At 40.7% G+C, this 18,960-nt stretch overlaps 2 long non-coding RNA genes and 1 gene segment (V, D, J or C); 2 read left to right on the top strand and 1 right to left on the bottom strand.

Moving 5' to 3' along the window:
- The window catches only part of LOC138439449 (T-cell receptor gamma chain C region C10.5-like), a 40,138-nt gene extending 33,638 nt beyond the window's left edge, over window positions 1-6,500 (bottom strand). The window contains 2 exon segments of the C gene segment in view: window positions 4,264-4,575; window positions 5,933-6,500. Of these exon segments, the coding sequence occupies window positions 4,264-4,575; window positions 5,933-5,957 (337 nt within the window).
- Window positions 1-18,960, top strand: part of LOC138439455 (uncharacterized) — a 43,549-nt gene that overhangs the window by 13,924 nt on the left and 10,665 nt on the right. The window contains exon 3 of the long non-coding RNA XR_011256734.1: window positions 17,743-17,869. This is a non-coding gene — a long non-coding RNA (uncharacterized lncRNA). The remainder of the gene's footprint in view (window positions 1-17,742; window positions 17,870-18,960) is intronic.
- On the top strand, window positions 3,528-13,207 carry LOC138931525 (uncharacterized). Of its 2 annotated transcripts, none has more exons than XR_011446598.1 (4): window positions 3,528-4,617; window positions 5,175-5,321; window positions 6,322-6,502; window positions 11,453-13,207. It is a non-coding gene; the product is annotated as an uncharacterized lncRNA (long non-coding RNA). The 2 variants fall into 2 exon arrangements; XR_011446597.1 differs by having other exon boundaries at window positions 3,908-4,617; window positions 5,201-5,321.

Raw genomic sequence — 18,960 nt, 5'->3', positions numbered from 1 at the left:
TTTAAAGTAATTATAGAGGCAACTTCCCTGGTGATCCAGTGGCTAAGACTCCTCATTTCCAATGCAGGGAGTCTGGGTTTGATCCCTAGATAGGGAACTAGATCCCACATCTTGCAACTAAGACCCAGCAAATAAATACAGAGTAAAATAAAGTAAATAAACAGAGTAGTTAAACAAAGCCAAATAAATACAGAGTAAAATAAACAAAGTAATTATTGATATGTATGTACTTATTGCCTTTTCATTCATTGTTTCGTGGAGTTTTCCAAAGATTCGGTTTTGATCTTTGCTTCTCCTTTTGCCGTCTTCCCTGTCATTTAATTATTGTCTTTAGTGTTGTCTAGGTTTCTTTCTCTTTTGTGTGTGTCTATTATAGATGTTTGGTTTGTGGCTACCATGAGGTTTATATGTAGAAATCTTTATAGAGGATATTTTAAGCTGCTTATCTCTTCAGCTCAAGCACATTTAAACAACCTTTCCTTTTTACTCCACACCCTCATGTTTACTGTGTTTTTAGCCTCTTTTGTGTCTTTTTCTTTTTCATTTCCTTAATTGTTTATTGTGGATATAGATGATTTTACTCCTTTCATCTTTTAACCTTCCTAACACCTTTATATGTGCTTGATTTACTGCCTTTACTGTATATTTGCATTTATCAATGAGATTCTTCCTTTCTTAACTTGCATATTTTTAGTTGTGGCCTTTTCTTTGCTACTTAGAGAAGTTCCTATATCATCTCTTGTAAAGCTGGTTTGGTGGGGCTGAATTATTTTATCATTTTCTTGTCTGTAAAACTTTTGATATCTCCATCATATCTGAATGAAAGCTTTCCTGTTAGAGTATTCCTGGTTGTTAGGTTTTCCCCTTTCATTATTTAAATATGTACTCTCTTCTTGCCTGCAGATTTTCTCCCAAAAATTAGTTGAGAGCCTTATGTGTCCAGACACTAATAAGCTAAAGGCAGGATTCCACAGTGACACTTGCTGGGACCGGTGTCCCTGTGGTAAAACTAGTTTCCCAAAATGGCCACTGCCAGTATCTATGTCCTGTGGGTGAGCCCCAGTTGCCTCCTGCCTCTCCGGAAAGCTCACCAATATCAGAAGGTGAATCTCACCCAGGCTCCTTTCATGAGATTTTGTGTGCAACCTGTGTGAATGGGGTGTCTATATCCCACAGATCTCTGACTCTCCCAACAGTAAGCCTTGCCTGCCTTCAAAGCCAAATATTATGGGGTCTGCTCTCTCTAGTACAGGGCCCCAGGCTGGGGAGCCCTGTGTGGGACTTGGCACCTGTGTTTTTTGGGGAGAAACTCTGTGATTGTTGTTTTCCTCCTGTTTGTGGGTCACTTACCCTGGCTTATGAGTCTTGTTTATACTGTTCCTTAGCCTCTTCTACCCATCTTGTTGTAGTTCCTTCTTCATATCTTTATTTGTAGAAGATACTTTTTGCTAGTCTTTGGGTCTTTCTCATCAGCAGTTTCTCTGTAAATAGGTGTAATATAGGTGTGCCCATGGGAAGAGATGAGCTCAGGTTCTTCTTAGTATGCCATCTTCTTTGATCATTCTTTTCATCCAGACTCGTTTTGTCTTTCCTTTGGACCAGGAAACTATAGAGTCAATTTATTTAAAACTCTCTTTCTTAAATTGGTATGAAAGTGAAATTGTTAGTCGTTCAGTTGTTTCTGACTCTTTGCTTTCCCCTGGACTGTAGCCTGCCAAGCTCCTCTGTCCATGGAATTCTCCTGGCAAGAATACTGGAGTGAGTAGCCATTCCGTTCTCCAACTGGTCTTCCTGATCCAGGGATCGAGCCCAAGTCTCCTGCAGTGCAGGCAGATTCTTTACAATATGAGCCACCAGGGAAACCCAAATTGGTAGAGATGATCTTATTTACAAAGCAGAAATAGAGACACAAAAGTAAAGAACAAATGCATGGAGGAGGAAAGAGAGATGAATTTGGAGATTGAGATTGACACCTACACTATAGACACTAACAGATAAGTAATGAGAACCCTATATAGCAGAGGAAACTCAATGCACTATGGTGGCCGAAAAGGGGAAGGAAATCCAAAAAAGAGGATATATATGGATACGTATGTCTGATTCACTTTGCTGTACAGCCAAAACTAGCACAACCTTGTTAATCAACTATACTAAAATAAAAATTTTAAAACATATATAGGAGCCTGTGGTGGTGGTTTAATTGCTAAATTATGTCTGACTTTTTATGACCTCATGGACTGTGGCCCACCAGGTTCCTCTGTCCATGGGATTTTCCAGGCAAGAATACTGGAGAGGGTTGTCACTCCCTTCTCCAGGGTATCTTTCCAACCCAGGTATTGAACCCCTGTCTCAGTGCATTTCAGACAGTCTCCTGCCTGGCAGGCAGATTTTTTACTGACCAGGGAAACCTCTAGGGGCCTGGGTAGATGATTTTTGACTCTAAAAAGCAACAGTCTCTCCACTAAAAAACTGTCATGGTCATAAGCAGTACAGGTCAGGATGTAAATCAAAATATAAGAACACAGAAATGGGAGAGGAAAGGCCGAAGGCTCGTATATCCACATTCTTGCAAGAAACCTGCTACAAATAGTACTGTTAGAAACAGAAAATAAGAATTTTGTATTGTTTTACATTGAAAGGCCAATAGATCATTTATTGACATTTTACTCATTCTGAGAACATACCTACTATTCCAATCCTGGGCACGTGCTTTAGCACCTAATGGTAACATGAGTCAGTTAGTGTTCTATGATGCTCAGTATAACCTCGTTTGTGGCATTGGGAACAATGGATCCATCCTTTCGTCGTCCTTCACTTTGTTATTGCTGTTTAGTCCCTAAATCTTGTGCGACTTATGACCCCATGGACTATAGCCCACCAGACTTTTCTGTCTATGGGATTTCCCAGGCAAGAATATTAGAGTGAGTTGTCATTCTCTTATCCAGGGAATTTTCCTGACACAGGGATCAAAACTGAGTCTCCTGCTTGGCAAGCAGATTCTTCACCACTGAGCCACCAGGGAAGCCTGGTCCTTCAGTTAATAAGTGGTTTCATGTATTAATCAAGAGGAGCTAGAGTATCTGGGTCCCTTTCCTACTCTGTCGACTAGCCATGGACCAGCTGTGTGGTTTGGACAAGTGATTGAACCACCTGGTACTTTATTTGCCTCATGAGTCAAATATATTTCATGATAAGAGAAAAGATCTCACAGATAATGCAGTTTAAAGGAGCTAATATGTGCAAGGCATTGTGAACACTTATAGGGAATTCATTCAGACACACCAGTGTTAGTTCTGGTCTTGGCAGGCATTCTCTCTTCTTTTCTACGGGGGCCACACTTAAACCCTTAGGTTCTCACTCTGGTCCTCGGATTTTCTTTTGTTCCATTTTCATGGGCTTTTCCTCTCTTTGTCTTTTAGCCAGGGCCATTTTGGACTCCTTTTTCTTAGTCTAACTATTTAACAACCCTATGGTTGATCCTCGTTCCCCAACCAGTGATCAAAACTGTGCCCCCTGCAGGCAAGCATGGAGTCCTAACCACAGGACCAATAGGGAAGTCCCACTTTACCTTTTCTTCACAAGCAGAATCTGAGTAACCAAGGATGATGAACTCATCTAAGCACCCCAGTGACACAGAGTTCTATTCTGATGATATCATGCTGGCAGGATCCTTTTACCCATAACTCTCAAAAAAAGGGCCCTTGTTTCATCCCTAATTTATCCTTAATAGTCTAATATTCACTTTAAGAATTGCAATCCTTAAACTTTTCAGTGTGATCTCACAGTCCAGTTCAAAGCATGGATTTCTTTTCTTTGGTGATTGTTAGGATTAAATTTTTTAGGTGTCTATTTATTTATTTATAAAATGAACCAATAATAGTTGTACAGCAGCCTTGTCATCTTGAGTATATGTCATAATAAAGGAATATGGTAATGCCCTTTCTAAACCTGAAGCTTGCCCACATACAGAAGTCTCTGGATGGGGAGACGATGAATGGTAGCACAGTCTGTGTGCCCTCAGTCCCTAGAATTCCCAAGAATTCTATTCATTGGGATACAGTGTCAAATAAAGCCTGAAGGTCAAGCGCAAGTGTGATCCAAGATGACCTCCTGGAAAACTCCAGAAGTGCTGCAGGTGAGGTGCGGCTGAGGTGGGGAGCCCAGCTGTGAGACTGATTGCTGCTAGTGGGAAGGATGTGGGTGGGCACAGATCCGGGGAGGGGATCTTGTGTAGGTTATCTCCATAGTTCTAGTGCCGTGAGCTCCAGCCAGCACAGTAGTAAATGCCCACATCTTCTTTTTCTACAAAATTTACCGTAAGGGTCGAAGTGAACATTCGAGCGTCTTTTCTTGCCTCAATTTTGTTCTTCCCGTCTACTTGATTTCGAGCTGCAGTTGTGGTTGAGATCACATAAACCAGATGCTCCAAAGCCTGATTCCTTTTCTGCCGGTACCAGTAAACAGCTTCTGATTCAAAATTTGTGCTCTCTATCTTGCAATGTATGTTAATACTTTTCTTTACTTCTGTGGAAAGGGAGATTTGGGCCTGCTCCACTTTTGATAACCCAAGTCCAGCTGCAAGTAAAAGAAGAGAATTTCTAAGGAACTTCTGATAATGTAAGGAATATCCAAGAATTTCTTTGCTCATTCATCTAAAGTGAAATGGTCAGGGAGTGACTCACAAGCCCAGAAGGAGAAAAATGTGAACGCTTCCAGTGGTGACATCCTGTCCGCTGGGCTGTGTGCTCAAAGTAAAGGCAGGAAAGTGGGGACCTGGTGGCTGGACGCCCCAAGTCAGTGGTAAGAGGGCATGGCTGAATAAGGGGAGGAGAAGGAAATAGCCAGACTAATGCGTCCTTGGGCTGTCAGTTTTGGTTGCAAGCTCCTCAGACCTGAGTCTCCTGTGTCCTCTGGTCCTTCATTGGCTCTGCTGATCTCAAGATAAAACTAGTGGTTTCTGGAGGATTATTTGATATGACTGTGAGGGAGCCATGGAAGAGTCTTGATTTCTGTAGAATGAAAATGGTTTCTGTTTGCCCAGGAGCTAGTATTTTTCTCAGCTTAGTATTTTCAAATATTGTGTGTTTAATAAACATTGACTTTTATGGTAGCAAATATTTAATGAGCTTTGTCTATTTGTTAGGCAATTTCTCTAAATGTTTTTCTTCTCACAGCAATCACATAATATTGGTGTTGGCAGTTCTGATTTTATAGATCAGGAAAATGAGGTTCAGAGGAGTGATGTGACTCAACAAAAGTCACCCAGCTCTTAAGTGGGATGTGCTGGGAAAGATGTTCATTGAAGAAGTTCAGAGAAACAGGTAAAGATGAAAATAAAAATGCCTGTGATCCATATAGTTGATTCACTTCATTGAATCACTGTTTCTTACCAGTTTTGTGTTAGCAGAAGCTAACACAACATTGTAAAGCACTCATACATCAATAAAATAATTAAATATACCTGTGATCATTTTACCAAGACCAACAATTGCTATCATTATGCTGTCTTAACTTCTAGATTTCTCCCTTGGAATATATAGATATTAACTTGATATTATGAATTATAAATATATTTAAAAGCCACTCTATGCCCTATGATTGAAGCATTTATTCTATTTACATTTGAAGTAATTATTGATACATATGTACTTATTGCCTTTTCTTTGTTTTGTAAGGTTACTCAATGGTTCATTTTTGTTCTTTCCTTCTTCTTTTGCTGTCTTCCTTTTGAATTTAGTAATGTCTTTAGTGTTGTGTTTGGATTCCTTTCTCTTTCATGTATTATCTTTTATAGATGTTTGGTTTGTGGCTCCCATGAGTTTGTATGTAGTAGTCTATATAGAGAATATTTTAAGTTCCTTGTCTCTTAAGTCAAACAGATTTTAACAACCTTTCATTGTTACTCCACACCCCCATGTTTACTGTTTCTTACCTGTTTGTGTCCTTTTCTTTTGCATTTCTTCTTATTGTGGATGTAGACAATTCACTGCTTTTCACTGTCTCTTAACCTTCCTCATAGCTTTATGTGTGCTTGGCTTGCCACTTTTACTGTATTATTTGCCTTTACCAATGAGATTCTTCCTTTTTTATCTTCATATTTCTAGTTGTGGCCTCTTCTTTTCTATGTAGAGATGTTTCTGTATTATTATTTTTTAAGTTGATTTGATGACACTGAACTCTTTTATCTTTTCCTTGTCTTTAAAACTTTTGATATCTCCATCATATCTGAAGGAAAGTTTTTTCTAGATAGAGGGTTTTTAGTTATAGATTTTTCCCTTTAATTATTTTAAACATATCGTGTCATTCTCTTCTTGCCTGTAGATTTTCTCCAGAAATGCCAGCTGAGAGCGTTATGGGTTCAGACTCTAATAAACTAGACGAAGGATTCCACACTGACACTTGCCGGCACCAGTTCCCCAAAACTGCCACTGCCGGAGTCTATGTCCTGTGGGTGCACTCCAGTTGCCTCCTGCCTCTCTGGGAGGCTCACCTACATCAGCAGGTGAATCTGACCCAGGCTCCTTTCATGTTACTGTGGCTGCCCTGTAAGATTCTGTGTGCAGTCTGTGTGAATGGGGTGTAATATCCCACAGACCTCTGACTCTCCCAAAAGTAAGCCCTGCCAGCCTTCAAAGCCAAATATTATGGGGTCTGGTCATTCTAGTGCAGGACTCCCAGTCTGGGGAGCCCTATGTGGGTCTTGGTACTTGTGTTTCTTGGGGAGAATCTCTGCATTTGCTATTTTTCTCCTGTATGTGGGTCACTTATCCTGGCTTATGAGTCTTGTTTATACTGCTCCTTAACCCCTTCTATCCATCTTGCTGTAGTTTCTCCTTTATATCTTTATTTGTAGAAGATCTTTTTTTATAGTCTTTGGGTCTTTCTCATCAACAGTTTCTCTGTAAATGGTCATAATATTGTTGTGCCCACGGGAGGAAGTGAAAACCCAGGGTTTTCCTACTCTGCCATCTTCTTTGATCATTCTTTTTAACCTAGACTCGTTTTCATGCCTTAGGACCAGGAAGTTTCACAGAGTTAATTTATTTAAAACCCGTTTCTTCTCTACATGATTCTATGAACTTACTACCTCCTAACTAAGAGCACATAAAGGTCAATTTTTATTTATTAAAAAGACACATCTGCATGCAGAATTAGAAAAGGGAATTCTCCTGAGGCTAATATAGTCTGGTCCTGTGGGTAAAGGGAGGCTGGCATGGGTTGGGATTCCAAATCTCTAGGCACCGTGAGCAGAGGTCAGTGGTAGAATGCATATAGGCTACTACTCTGTGCATGTGTGAAGTGTGGGAGCATCATTGTTGTGTATAATTGGTGTATCTCCTCATTTTGACATTGAAAGAAGGCACTAATTACCAATTTAAAGTAGTTTCCACTGTTTTAGAATGGTCCCTTGCAGGTTAGTTCAGTCCCTTTGAGTACATTCTTTATCTTTTTTGTTTTTCTCTCATCCTTCCTCTCACCCCCCGGATGGCTTCACTACACACAGGAGTGTGAATTCTTACAGTCATCCTCCCATCCCCCTTGTGTTCTCATCAGCTTCTAGCTCTTTGCCCTGCTAGTCTCCGGGATTTGGTCTCTTCCTCTGAACTGGCTGGTGTAAGTAAGAATCAGAACTTAACCTACCACTGTTGATACTACATCTTACATTGCTTAAAATTATATAATCTTGTTCAGTTCAGTTCAGTCACTCAGTCGTGTCCGACTCTTTGAGACCCCATGAATAACAGCACGCCAGGTCTCCCTGTCCGTCACCAACTCCCAGAGTTCACTCAATCTTATGTCGGTGATGCCATCCAGCAATCTCATCCTCTGTCGCCCCCTTCTCCTCCTGCCTTCAATCTTTCCCAGCATCAGGGTCTGTTTAAATGAGTCAACTCTTTGCATGAGGTGGCCAAAGTACTGGAGTTTCAGCTTTAGCATCAGTCCTTCCAATGAACACCTAGGACTGATCTCCTTTAGGATGGACTGGTTGGATCTCCTTGCAGTCCAAGGGACTCTCAAGAGTCTTCTCCAACACCACACTTCAAAAGCATCAATTCTTCAGCACTCAGCTTTCTTCACGGTCCAACTCCCACATCCATACATGACCACTGGAAAAACTATAGCCTTAACTAGATGGACCTTTGTTGGCAAAGTAATATCTCTGCTTTTTAATATGCAGTCTAGGTTGGTCATAACTTTCCTTCCAAGGAATAAGTGTCTTTTAATTTCATGGCTGCAGTCACCATCTGCAGTGATTTTGGAGCTCAAAAAAATAAAGTCTGACACTGTTTCCACTGTTTCTTCATCTATCTGCCATGAAGTGATGGGACCAGATGCCATGATCTTAGTTTTCTGAATGTTGAGCTTTAAGCCAACTTTTTCACTCTCCTCTTTCACTTTCATCAAGAGGCTTTTTAGTTCCTCTTCACTTTCTCCCATAAGGGTGGTGTCATCTGCATATCTGAGGTTATTGATATTTCTCCTGGCAATCTTGATTCTAGCTTGTGCTTCTTCCAGCCCAGTGTTTCTCATGATGTACTCTGCATATAAGTTAAATAAACAGGGTGACAATATACAGCCTTGATGTACTCCTTTTCCTACTTGGAACCAGTCTGTTGTTCCATGTCCAGTTCTCTTCTTGTACATCAATTGTATCTCAATAAATTTGGGAAAAATAGGCAAAATAAAAGAAGCAAAAGTGAGCTTGTTCTGGGCACAGCCACTGTCACCTTCCATGGGTGGCTAATCTCTTGGGTTAGTTTCAGTAGAATAAGGACTACAGCTAACTACATGATTCATTTAGGAAAATAAAAAGATGCTGATTATAAATTTCCAAAACATTATCCTCATTGCATATTATTATGATTGTTTATTTCAGTCCAAGAATGGAGTTTGGAGCCTTCATTATGTATCCCATCTATGATATTTCTTGGTAAAGTAAATTCACAAAACACAGAGGATAGATGATTTTCTTAGACTTCTGTTCTCCACTAGGGAGAAGGGTCCTAGAGAAGAGTGTACAGAAACAGAATTCTTTAAAAGGTGCCCCAAGGTGACCTTCAAGCCATGACTTCTTGAGTGGCTACTCATTATGTCCACAGCAGGCTCCCCTAGGTATGGCAACAGGTCTGGGTCAACCCATATTTGCTCACAAATGCCAAAGTATATCTTCATACAGTTAACAAACACTAAGGGGATTCACAGTGGCCCAATAGTGCAATTGAAGCAGCATGAACTATTTGTTTGGACTGATAACTACCCCCTCCAAGCATAAATTCCTTCTTCCACGAAACACACTTATTTGCAGGGTTTTTCTTAATGAACATCATATGAGCTTCTGAATATGCATGATAAATTATCTAGCAGCCAGTGGGAGCTAAGTGGTTATCAAGTTCATTATGTTCATTGTCAGTACCTTTGGCCCAGATTCTTCACAGTGACTGAAAATCTCTGGGAAATTAAATAATGCACCCTGTCTTCTTTCTCTCTGAGATAATCAGGCCATTTCAACACTCATAGTCTCTAAATAGGAATCCACATCAACAGGAAATGATGTCAAAGCAGACATTTAGGGGCACAGTTACTAACATCTGTAGGGGTACAATCGATAGCCATCAGACTCCCTTTCCTCTTTTCTCTGATATAAGGTATAGACCTGAGAAGCACAGGAAATGCTGCAGGCTGCAGCTGAGGTCTAGCCAGGGCTGAGGTCTGGACTCAGGACCAAGGTTGCTCCATGTTGGGAAGGATGTGGTCACAGTCATGATAAGGGGTGTTTGTGCTCATTTTCTTGGCTCTGTTGGTACTCTAAGGTTCCCAGCGGCTATTATATTAGGTCTTCATTTCATCTTCTTCTTCTGTGAATTTTACTAACTTTATGGTTGCAGCTCTTTAATCATAACAGACCTTGAACATGGTGGTTGTTTTTTTAAGTAAATATCTGATCTTCAAACTCCTGATTTGGTATCAGCATTTGTGTGTATATGGAAAGTTATATCTGGATACTCTACAGTGAAAATATATGTTCCTTCCTGCTATTAAATTACATATTTTCCTTTGCTTCCATTGGAATAGCATTTCCAACAAAAAGCAAAATAATCAAGAAAGAAAAGATTACTTTTTTTTGCTGGCATGGGTAACTATGTTTTAAATCAACTATACTTTTATTGAAGTATAGTTGATTTACAATATTATGTTATCTTCAGGTATACAACATAGTGAATTAGTATTTTTATGGATTATACTCCATTTAAAGTTATTACAAAACAATAGTTCTATTTCTCTGTGCTTTTGCTTATTTATTTTGTACATAGTAGTTTGTGTCTCTTAAACCTATACCTATCTCTTGCCCCTCCCCACCTGCCTGTCCACACTTGTTCTCTATACCTGAGAGTCTTGCTATTGTTATATTCTTTTGTTTTACTTTTCAGATTCCACATATAAGTGATGACATAAAGTATTTCTCTTTTTCTGTCTAACTTATTTCACTGGAAGTTACTTTTTAAAAAAAAGTGTTAGTCACTCAGTTGTGTCCAATTCTTTGTGACCCCATAGACTGTAACCTGCCAGGCTCCTCTGTCCATGGAATTTTCCAGGCAAGAATACTGGAATGGGTTGCCATTTCTTTCTCCAGGGGATCTTCTCGACCCAGGGATCAAACCTGGGTCTCCTGCAGGGCAGGAAAATTCTTTACCATCTGAGCCATCAGGAAAAAAATCCTAACCAAATCTAAGAAATAGAGAAACAAATGTGCATACTCAGAGCAATATTCATAGATGAATATTTGTACTCATACATCCTGTCTACCCAGCCTGAGTGCCCCAAAAGGATGAGGAGCAGGTAGAAAAGAGGAACAGGAGGAGGAGGAAACAGCCTCCCAGGGTTTTAGTAAAGGAAACACACTCCTCCATGGGGTTAATCAGTATAAAAAGAATGTCCTCCTACACCTTCATCTTTTGGCTCCTGCACTTAAACTTCTGTCTATGAGTTAGATGTCACTATATTTGGTCACTGGTGGAGAATGCAGTCAATCCAAGATCACTGTCAAGGAGGGAACCCTGATCCAATCTCCTAAACAGCAACCAGAAGTAAGACCATTAGTCTAGTTTATGAAGGTCTGAATGCAAGGCATAAAGGAGAGTTAAGAGAAATGGAGAGTCAGTCTGGAAGAACAAAAGGAAGAAATCAAACAGATGTTCAAATGAGTGGGTTACCTTTGCCCCCAGATAAGTAATACAGGTTGAAGAGTGGGAAGAAGGCCTCACCAAAAGTGTTTCATTTCACTTTCCAAAAAGCCACTAAGATCCCGCCCTTAACAGAACAGGATGTCCCCCTGCTCCTTCAGTAAGAAAACAGGAAACCAGACAGGTGCTGAGAGAGTATCACTGAATTCTGTACTTTCTAACTGATAAACTTAATAGAGAGGAACATGTGTTGTTGTTTTTTTCCTCAGGGCTTCAAAATCCTAGTGCCCAAAGAAGGAATGCTTTGGTCAGGTGACACAGTCTTCATTTCTTTGAACTTCAAATTCCAGCTGGGCCAAAATTAAATGGAAATCGATGAGTGAAGGTGCCCATTAGTGGACTCCATAGGGGTTAGTCTCCTGCATCAAGAGCAGGTTGGAGAAATGTGAAGAGCGGAACTTGAGAAAACAGAAAACCTTCGAGTCCATCCTTTTTGCCCCTTAGCATCCCCTCATGTCCTTGAACTGACTGAGAAATCCATGCCCCAAAGAAGGGCACTCACAGAGTCAAAGCTGAAAGTCTATCTTCTCCGGCCTCTCCAGGTGAAGATCACGTGAGGCTGATTTTCTAGCAACCTTCTGTGAGAGGTAGAGGGTCATGTTCTCTGGCAACTGGAGTGCCAGCCACCTTGCAGACTGATAGACCTCCTATGCAGTGAAGTGTACAGTTCTTGCTCATCACTACATCTGGGCAAAACAGAAGTAAAGAAAGCAAGAATGTTGTTGTGAAAGGTTGTCACTGAACCATGAAAGACAGCGGGATTCTTGGCCTCTGGAGGAGAAGTCAATCTGGAGCCAGAGACAAGGCTTAATTGTTCAGAGCTGTTGTGTAATAAAGTTTTATTAAAGTATAGAAGAGATAGAGAAAGCTTCTGACATAGACATCAGAAGGGGGCAGAAAGAATACATGCCTGCTAGCTTTTAGCTGGATGTTATATAGGTACTGGCAGTCTGTTAATGAAAGAAAGGAATGTCTAAAATTTCAGAGAATGGCACCAGGCTCCTCACCCACAAGATGCATTTTGAGATAATCTTGGCACCAGTCATCTGGGCCATAAAATGATTGACTTGAGTCTTGTATAAAGGCAGATTGCCATACAAATAGTTCTGTTTACATGGATTAGGAGAACAATGTATGAGGACAACGTATAGGTTTGTCAAGTCAGTTCTGAGCCTTTAGGTGGAACCGACTTGAAGACAGTCTGGGGTAAATGCATAGTACATTAACATAGCTTAAGACAAACATTTCCATTAAAAAAAATGTATTAGTTAGCTCAAAATTTGAGAAAAGTTAAGTTCAGATGGAACCAGGTGTCATTATGTCAACACAATATTTTAAGAGAAGCCTCTTTTTAAATCTGCATAGAAAGGGGGAAAAAATATATCACTAGTTTGTTTCCTCCTGCTGCTTAAGAGAGAGAGAGAGAGAACGTCTGACATTTGCAGCCTATTTCCTCCCTTTGGAGACCCCTGGCCTTCCTGCCTGTTACCCTCTCAGTACCATAGGGTTAATAAGACTGCGTGGAAGACAAGTGGTTAAGATGCCTTTATTTCACTGCTGAGGGCCTGAGTTGGATCCTTGGTCAGGAAGCTAAGGCCACACAAGCTACATGGCCCAAAAGAAAAAAAAAGAAGACTGCATATTTTTGGCACTATCTGTACATTATAGTGTCTATAATAAGGGGAAGAAAAGACATTTAAGCCCAATAAGCCACCCTGAGCATTAACATGGTCTTTCACTTGCCAAATAGGGCTCACTGGAAATTAGGAGAGAAAATAAGATTTTACTTTGTAAAGAAGCAAAAGCTGCTGGAGGAGGGGGAAGAAAAAGTGGTCAAGACAGAACCTTTCTAACCATCAATTTTTACATGTTGTCTCTAAGTGCTCAATAGTTTCTGAGGTATTGTGAAAATTATGAAATATGTGGATTTTTCTTAAAAATAAATTTTGAGCTAAAATTCAAAAGTAATAAAGGTTTTCTATTAGACAATGTAGGAGCCACAGTAGTGACATAGAAAACAATTATCCATGATCCCAACCTCCAGACATGATTGCTACAAAGTTGTGCCCTTTCCTCTGCCTTGAGCTAATTCTCCAAACCCACTCTCAGGGTTGAAAGTAAAGTCACTCGAGTCAAAAGAGTCAATATGAATTTCCAGGTGGGCCTAGCAATTTTCAAAATTGTGATTTTTCCAACTTGACTCTTAGGGAACACACATCACTTTTCCCACACTGTTAGTATGTGTGAGGAGCTGGCAATACACCATATGTTACAGAAAATACTGACTTTTAAGGTTTTCCTAGACTTTTGCTGCTCTTCAGTCGCTAGTTGTGTCTGACTCTTTGCGACCCTGTGGACTGTAGCACATCAGGTTCCCCTGTCCTTCACTATCTCCTGCAGTTTGCTCAAATTCATGCCCATTGAGTCGGTGATGCTATCTAACCATTTCATCCTCGGCAGCCCCCTTCTCCTTTCCCAGCATCAGGGTCTTTTCCAGTGAGTCAGATCTTTGCATCAAGTGGCTAAAGTACTGGTGCTTCAGCTTCACCATCAGTCCTTCCAATGAACATTCAGGGTTGATTTCCTTTAGGACTGGCTGGTTTGATCTCCTTGCAGTCCAAGGGATTCTCAAGAGTCTTCTCCAACATCACAATTCGAAAGTATCAGTTCTTCAGCTCTCATATTCTGCATTAATTAGATAATACTACATTGGTTCTATTGCTTACAGTCACTGTGAATCATCCCCTTCTGGTATAAGAAGAAGTTAAATCAAAATCATCAGGAGATTGCATGTATCCATCTATAGAAAATCCCCATCCACCCATTAGGTAATGCAAACACCTCAATAATAATGGAAATATAGACCTCATTTCAACAGACAGTAATTGAGCCACTTCTGTCTTCAGTACTGCTCATTCATATAAAGTGCTTTTGGTGTTCTATGAATCAGGCTGGTTTGCCTCTGGCTGATTTGCCTCTGATATGTGTGGCCAGTGTCCTTAGTGAAGCTCACACTGGTCTAAAGAAGAGCAGGAGAAGTAAGTGACTCCGCATATAGACTTGTTTCCCCCCTACCCACATAGGGCTTGTTGGTCCATGAGCAAGCCACTATAATTCTCACCTGTGTGCATCCTTTATTGAGCTTATTTGGGATGGCTTCCCGTGGGATTTTCTTTGTATCTAGCTAATCTATCTTTAAGCTGTAAATCAGCCCCTCTATGACCGATGTGGTGCTAAGCCCTAGGTACAAAGCCCTGGGGTGTGTGTGTGTGTTCCTGTGCCAATAGTTGCTCTACAAGTGAGTGAAGTGAAGTCGCTCAGTCGTGTCCGACTCTTTGCGACCCCATGGACTGTAGCCTACTAGGCTCCTCCGTCAAGGACCACTATTTTACAGGTGAGGAAATGGACTATAGCAGAGATCCTCCTTGTCGCATGGCTGGTAAGTGCCAGAGCCCAGGTCAGACCTAGGCCTCTCTGATACAAGAGACCAAAGTCTTCACCACCTGGCTAGGCCCTTTGTGTAGACAGATAATTGTATTCTATTGAAAAATCAGAAAACATAAGAGCTATTTGAGAAAACAAACCTAAGAATTATTTACCCTTCAATTCTTTCAAACAGAGCAAATCTACTTTCATCTGTTTTACCTAAGTGAAATCACATTGGAAGAAAACAAAGATCTTATTTGTTTTATCACAGCAAAACAACACAAATCATCAACCATGAGCTGAGCTAGAAGTTACCAGAATTCCTGAGAGATTTATAACCCGGAGATGTATTAATATTTAATTTGAGGACTATCATTTCACTGGGGACTGGCAGCCCAGTGGCAGAGAGGGGGTGCTACAGCAATGACCTCCAGATCTGACAGAGCATATGGCATTTTCAGTGTCTGCTGTGCACAATGCCTGGCTCAGAGCGTCAGTCAAACACTGACTGTGGGATAGGTGGAATCTTCAGTAGCTCAGATAATGAACTGCTCCCCGTGCTCCAATCCAAAGTAGACTTTGACTTGGACTCAGTAAGTAGCAGCATTTATAAGTTTCGTGCAAAATCAAATATCACCATTCCAGGCATGTATTTGATATATTTATCCTTGCAGTCAACCCTGCTTGTGGTTAGATCATCGTGTGTTTGTTACATTTTAGCCTCCAGGCTGAATAAGTAACATTTAATCTAATACCCACAATTTTAATCAAAGGAGATAAGTGGATCAGAAAAAAAAAAGTAATGGCATGCAAATCATACAAAAGAGGCCACATGGACTTCCCCGGTGGTCCAGTGGTTAGGCTCTACACTTTCCTTGCAGGGAGTACAGGTTTGATCCTTAGTCGGGGAACTAAGATCCCACATTCCATGTAGTGCAGCCAAAAATTAATTAATTAAATTTAAAAAGGGGTCACAGATAGTACGGTGTATATATCTCGGCAGAAAATAAAATAGTGTGTTGTGGAGGTTGACTCAGATGAATAAACATGGGTGCCCTGGGAAAGCCTGTTGGAGAGCAAGATGATTCCCGAAAACAAGAGCCTGGTTATTTGCAGGTAATTTATTTTTAATTTATTTTTTTTAATATTTATTTTTTTAACTGGAGGAAAATGGTTTTTCAATGTTGTGATGGTTTCTGCCATACAACAATGCAAATCAGCCATAATTATACATATGTATACACAATTATACATATATAAATACATATATACATTACATATACTATATGTATAATTGTATACATGAACCTCCTTCCCCTCCCCCCACCCCACCCCCTAGATCATCACAAAGTATCTGGCTGGGCTCCCTGTGTTATAGAGCACAAAGCTTCCTCTTTGAGAAAATGTGGGATTTGGCAACTTTGCAGAGTTACCCACATAAAAGCTTACCTAGAAAACTGCACAGATGCATACAGGTGGTAACTGTGGTTTCCTAACTCACGACAGTGGATAAAAACCCAAGAATCATTTATTGAATGGCATGACTCTAATGTCTTCTACTGTGCACATCCCAGAGGGCACAGTAATAGGTGTCAGAGTCTCGTTCCCGTGCATCGTGAACAGTGAGGGTCGATGTAGAAGTTTCAGGTATCATGTCCACCTCAAACTTGCTCAACAGAATGCTTGCTTCCCTTTTGATGGTGTTAGAGAAAATGTGTAGCAGGTGCTGTATGGCTTAACCAGGTCTTTCTTGACACCAATATACAGATGTGGTAAAAATTGTTACATTCCAGGCGGGCTGTTAGACAGCTTTTTGGTACTGGAAATTTGAGGTTGCTCTAGATGACCTGTACAATACACACACACTGGTGGGGTGGGGGTGGGGGGCAGAAAGAGGAGAGTAAATAAACCAGAAAGTTGGAGTTTTTAAAGGGACAAAATTTAGAGAATATTAGTTAAAGGAAATGGGGGGAAAAGAGCAACTTACAAGCCCTGAGGACAATCAGAGTTAACATCTGGAATGGTGACAGCATGTCTGCATTAACAGTGTTGTCCTCCAAGACAGTCTGCGAGCATTGCTGAAAATGGTTTAACACCATTAGGGCTTGGCTGAGTCCATCAAGTCAAACTTCCCACTGGTGCAGGCAAACATGACTCTTGATTCATTGTGAAGGCGTGTCTTCACCACACATTAGCATATCCTCTCCATTTGAAGACAGTAGTTCAAGGACTTCCAGCTTAGTATAGACCACACGGATGGCCACCTTAGAACTCGGATAGGACTCATTTTTGCAAACTTGATTCATGAATCTGCCGTTAGTTGCAAGACATTATGCTAAGTTCTTTGGGTGTAATAAAGACGCAACAGAAACAGAGCAGGACGCTATGGTCCTTGTTACCCCAAGTCCTCTGCCTGCCTTTGGCCTGGAAAAACCTTAGCAAAAGAAGAAATTTAATTATAGAAATAAAATGCAGCCACAAAGAAAAAGAAAGAAGACCAAATAATAATAGCTTGGTCATTAAGCATAGTCAAGCACATTTAGTTCCTTCTCAAGGGCTATAGGTAATATTCTGAGCCCTATCCTGTGAGCTTGTATGGAGACTGAAATCCCCAACAGCTGGAGAAGTTAACCACCTGATGACCAGACTATAACTGAACTGACCCTGTAGCTGAAGCTTAACTGTACCTAAAACAATCAAGAAGACTCTGGTCAGATCACTGATGACCGATTGTAAGATGACAGAGCTGACTGTGCTGTTTTGGCATGTAGCCTCCCCCCTCTGTCTATGAAAGCTCTTGCTCCCTGATTGTCAGGTGGGGTTGGCCTTTGGACAGGCATCCTCCCTTCCCACTCCTCAGACATCCTTTGGATGTTTTGTCAGCATCCAAAACAAAACAAAATTTTCTCTCCACCAACCTTGTTTCTTTATTAGTTTGAAGCAGCGGGACTCCACTTTTGGTTACACAATGACTGAACATCTGACTCTGGAGAGCTGTTTAATGGGGAGATGGGGTGACTTAATGCTATGATCTTAATATTCATTCTCTCTTTTCTCCCACTGCCTTTCACAGAAGAAATTCTCCATAACGCCATTGTGTTGTCAAGTCAGAGTTGGTGGGGAAAAAAGGAGGATAATCCGGCCTGGGTTCTGCGTCGTTGGGCTCATCAAGAACTTCTGTAACCATCTTCGCTTCATCGGTATGCTTACATCTGCTCAGTTACCCATATACCTGCACCATATGGTGCTTACTGACCATTTCGGGATCTTAAGACTCCATTCCAGTTTGTTTCCTTCCATTTAAATTTCAGGTTTGTGTCTTCCCTCTTGGCTACCTGAACAATATATCTCTACCAAATCCCAGTATCTCTTCTCTGAAACAAAAATTCCCCTCTCTGGATTCCTGAGTTTCCTTTCAGTCTTTTGCTTTCTCTAACCCAAGGCATGTCATCTGTTTAGTGTGTTTTTAAGAAATTGAGGGTTTAGTCTCTGGATTCTTTGAAGATTTCATTTTAAAGTGACAGGCTCTGATAGGTTCAGAGGAAAAGAGGTGAAGCTGCTGGATCATACTGAATCCACGTGGCTGTCAGCCTTCCTAACTTCCTTGTCAAAGTGAATGACCCAGTAACGGGGCTTTGCTTGGGGCTTGGCTCTCTGGACAGACAGCAGTGTAATCCCATAAATGGTGAGCTGAGGGAAAATGGTGCTTCTCAGGATGGAAGTACAAAAAGGGGATGTTTGGAGAGTCTGACATGAGACCCTGTGATTCTGTGAGGCTATATTGCTTTGGAAAACAGAATGGCTGCTGGAGTCCAAAAACTGTCACTTGAAGGACATGTGTCCTTGGGCAAGTCATTGTAAATGAGAATAGCGATGCTTACTCTGGGTACATTATTCATCCTGTGCCAGGGACTATGACAGACTGTGTTTAAATAAATACTATCTAAGTCGGTCTTAAGTTACATTTAATTCTTGTACCATTTTAATCCTTGTAATAATACTTCAAATTGGTTATATTCAATCACATTTGATGATGAAAGAGTCAGAATGTTTAAGAGTTTTGTCTTCTCAGGGTCATTTAAGAAGAAGGTAATGAAGCCTGGATTCAAACCCAAGTCTAACAAATTACAAAACCTATGCCACCATCTACTCAATAAATAAATAAGTATATGTGATTTCTTTTTAAATTATAATATGCAAGAGACCATGAGGAAAATCTCAGAAATATTATAGAAATGTAAGAATAGCTTTCACACACCAGTGCACAATGAACTTAAGATATACTTGAGGA

Source organism: Ovis canadensis, chromosome 4, assembly GCF_042477335.2.
Source record: "Ovis canadensis isolate MfBH-ARS-UI-01 breed Bighorn chromosome 4, ARS-UI_OviCan_v2, whole genome shotgun sequence".
In the NCBI taxonomy this organism is placed as follows: domain Eukaryota; kingdom Metazoa; phylum Chordata; class Mammalia; order Artiodactyla; family Bovidae; genus Ovis; species Ovis canadensis.
The sequence above is the reverse complement of the archived record's forward strand: the minus strand, read 5'-3'. Positions and strand labels throughout refer to the sequence as shown.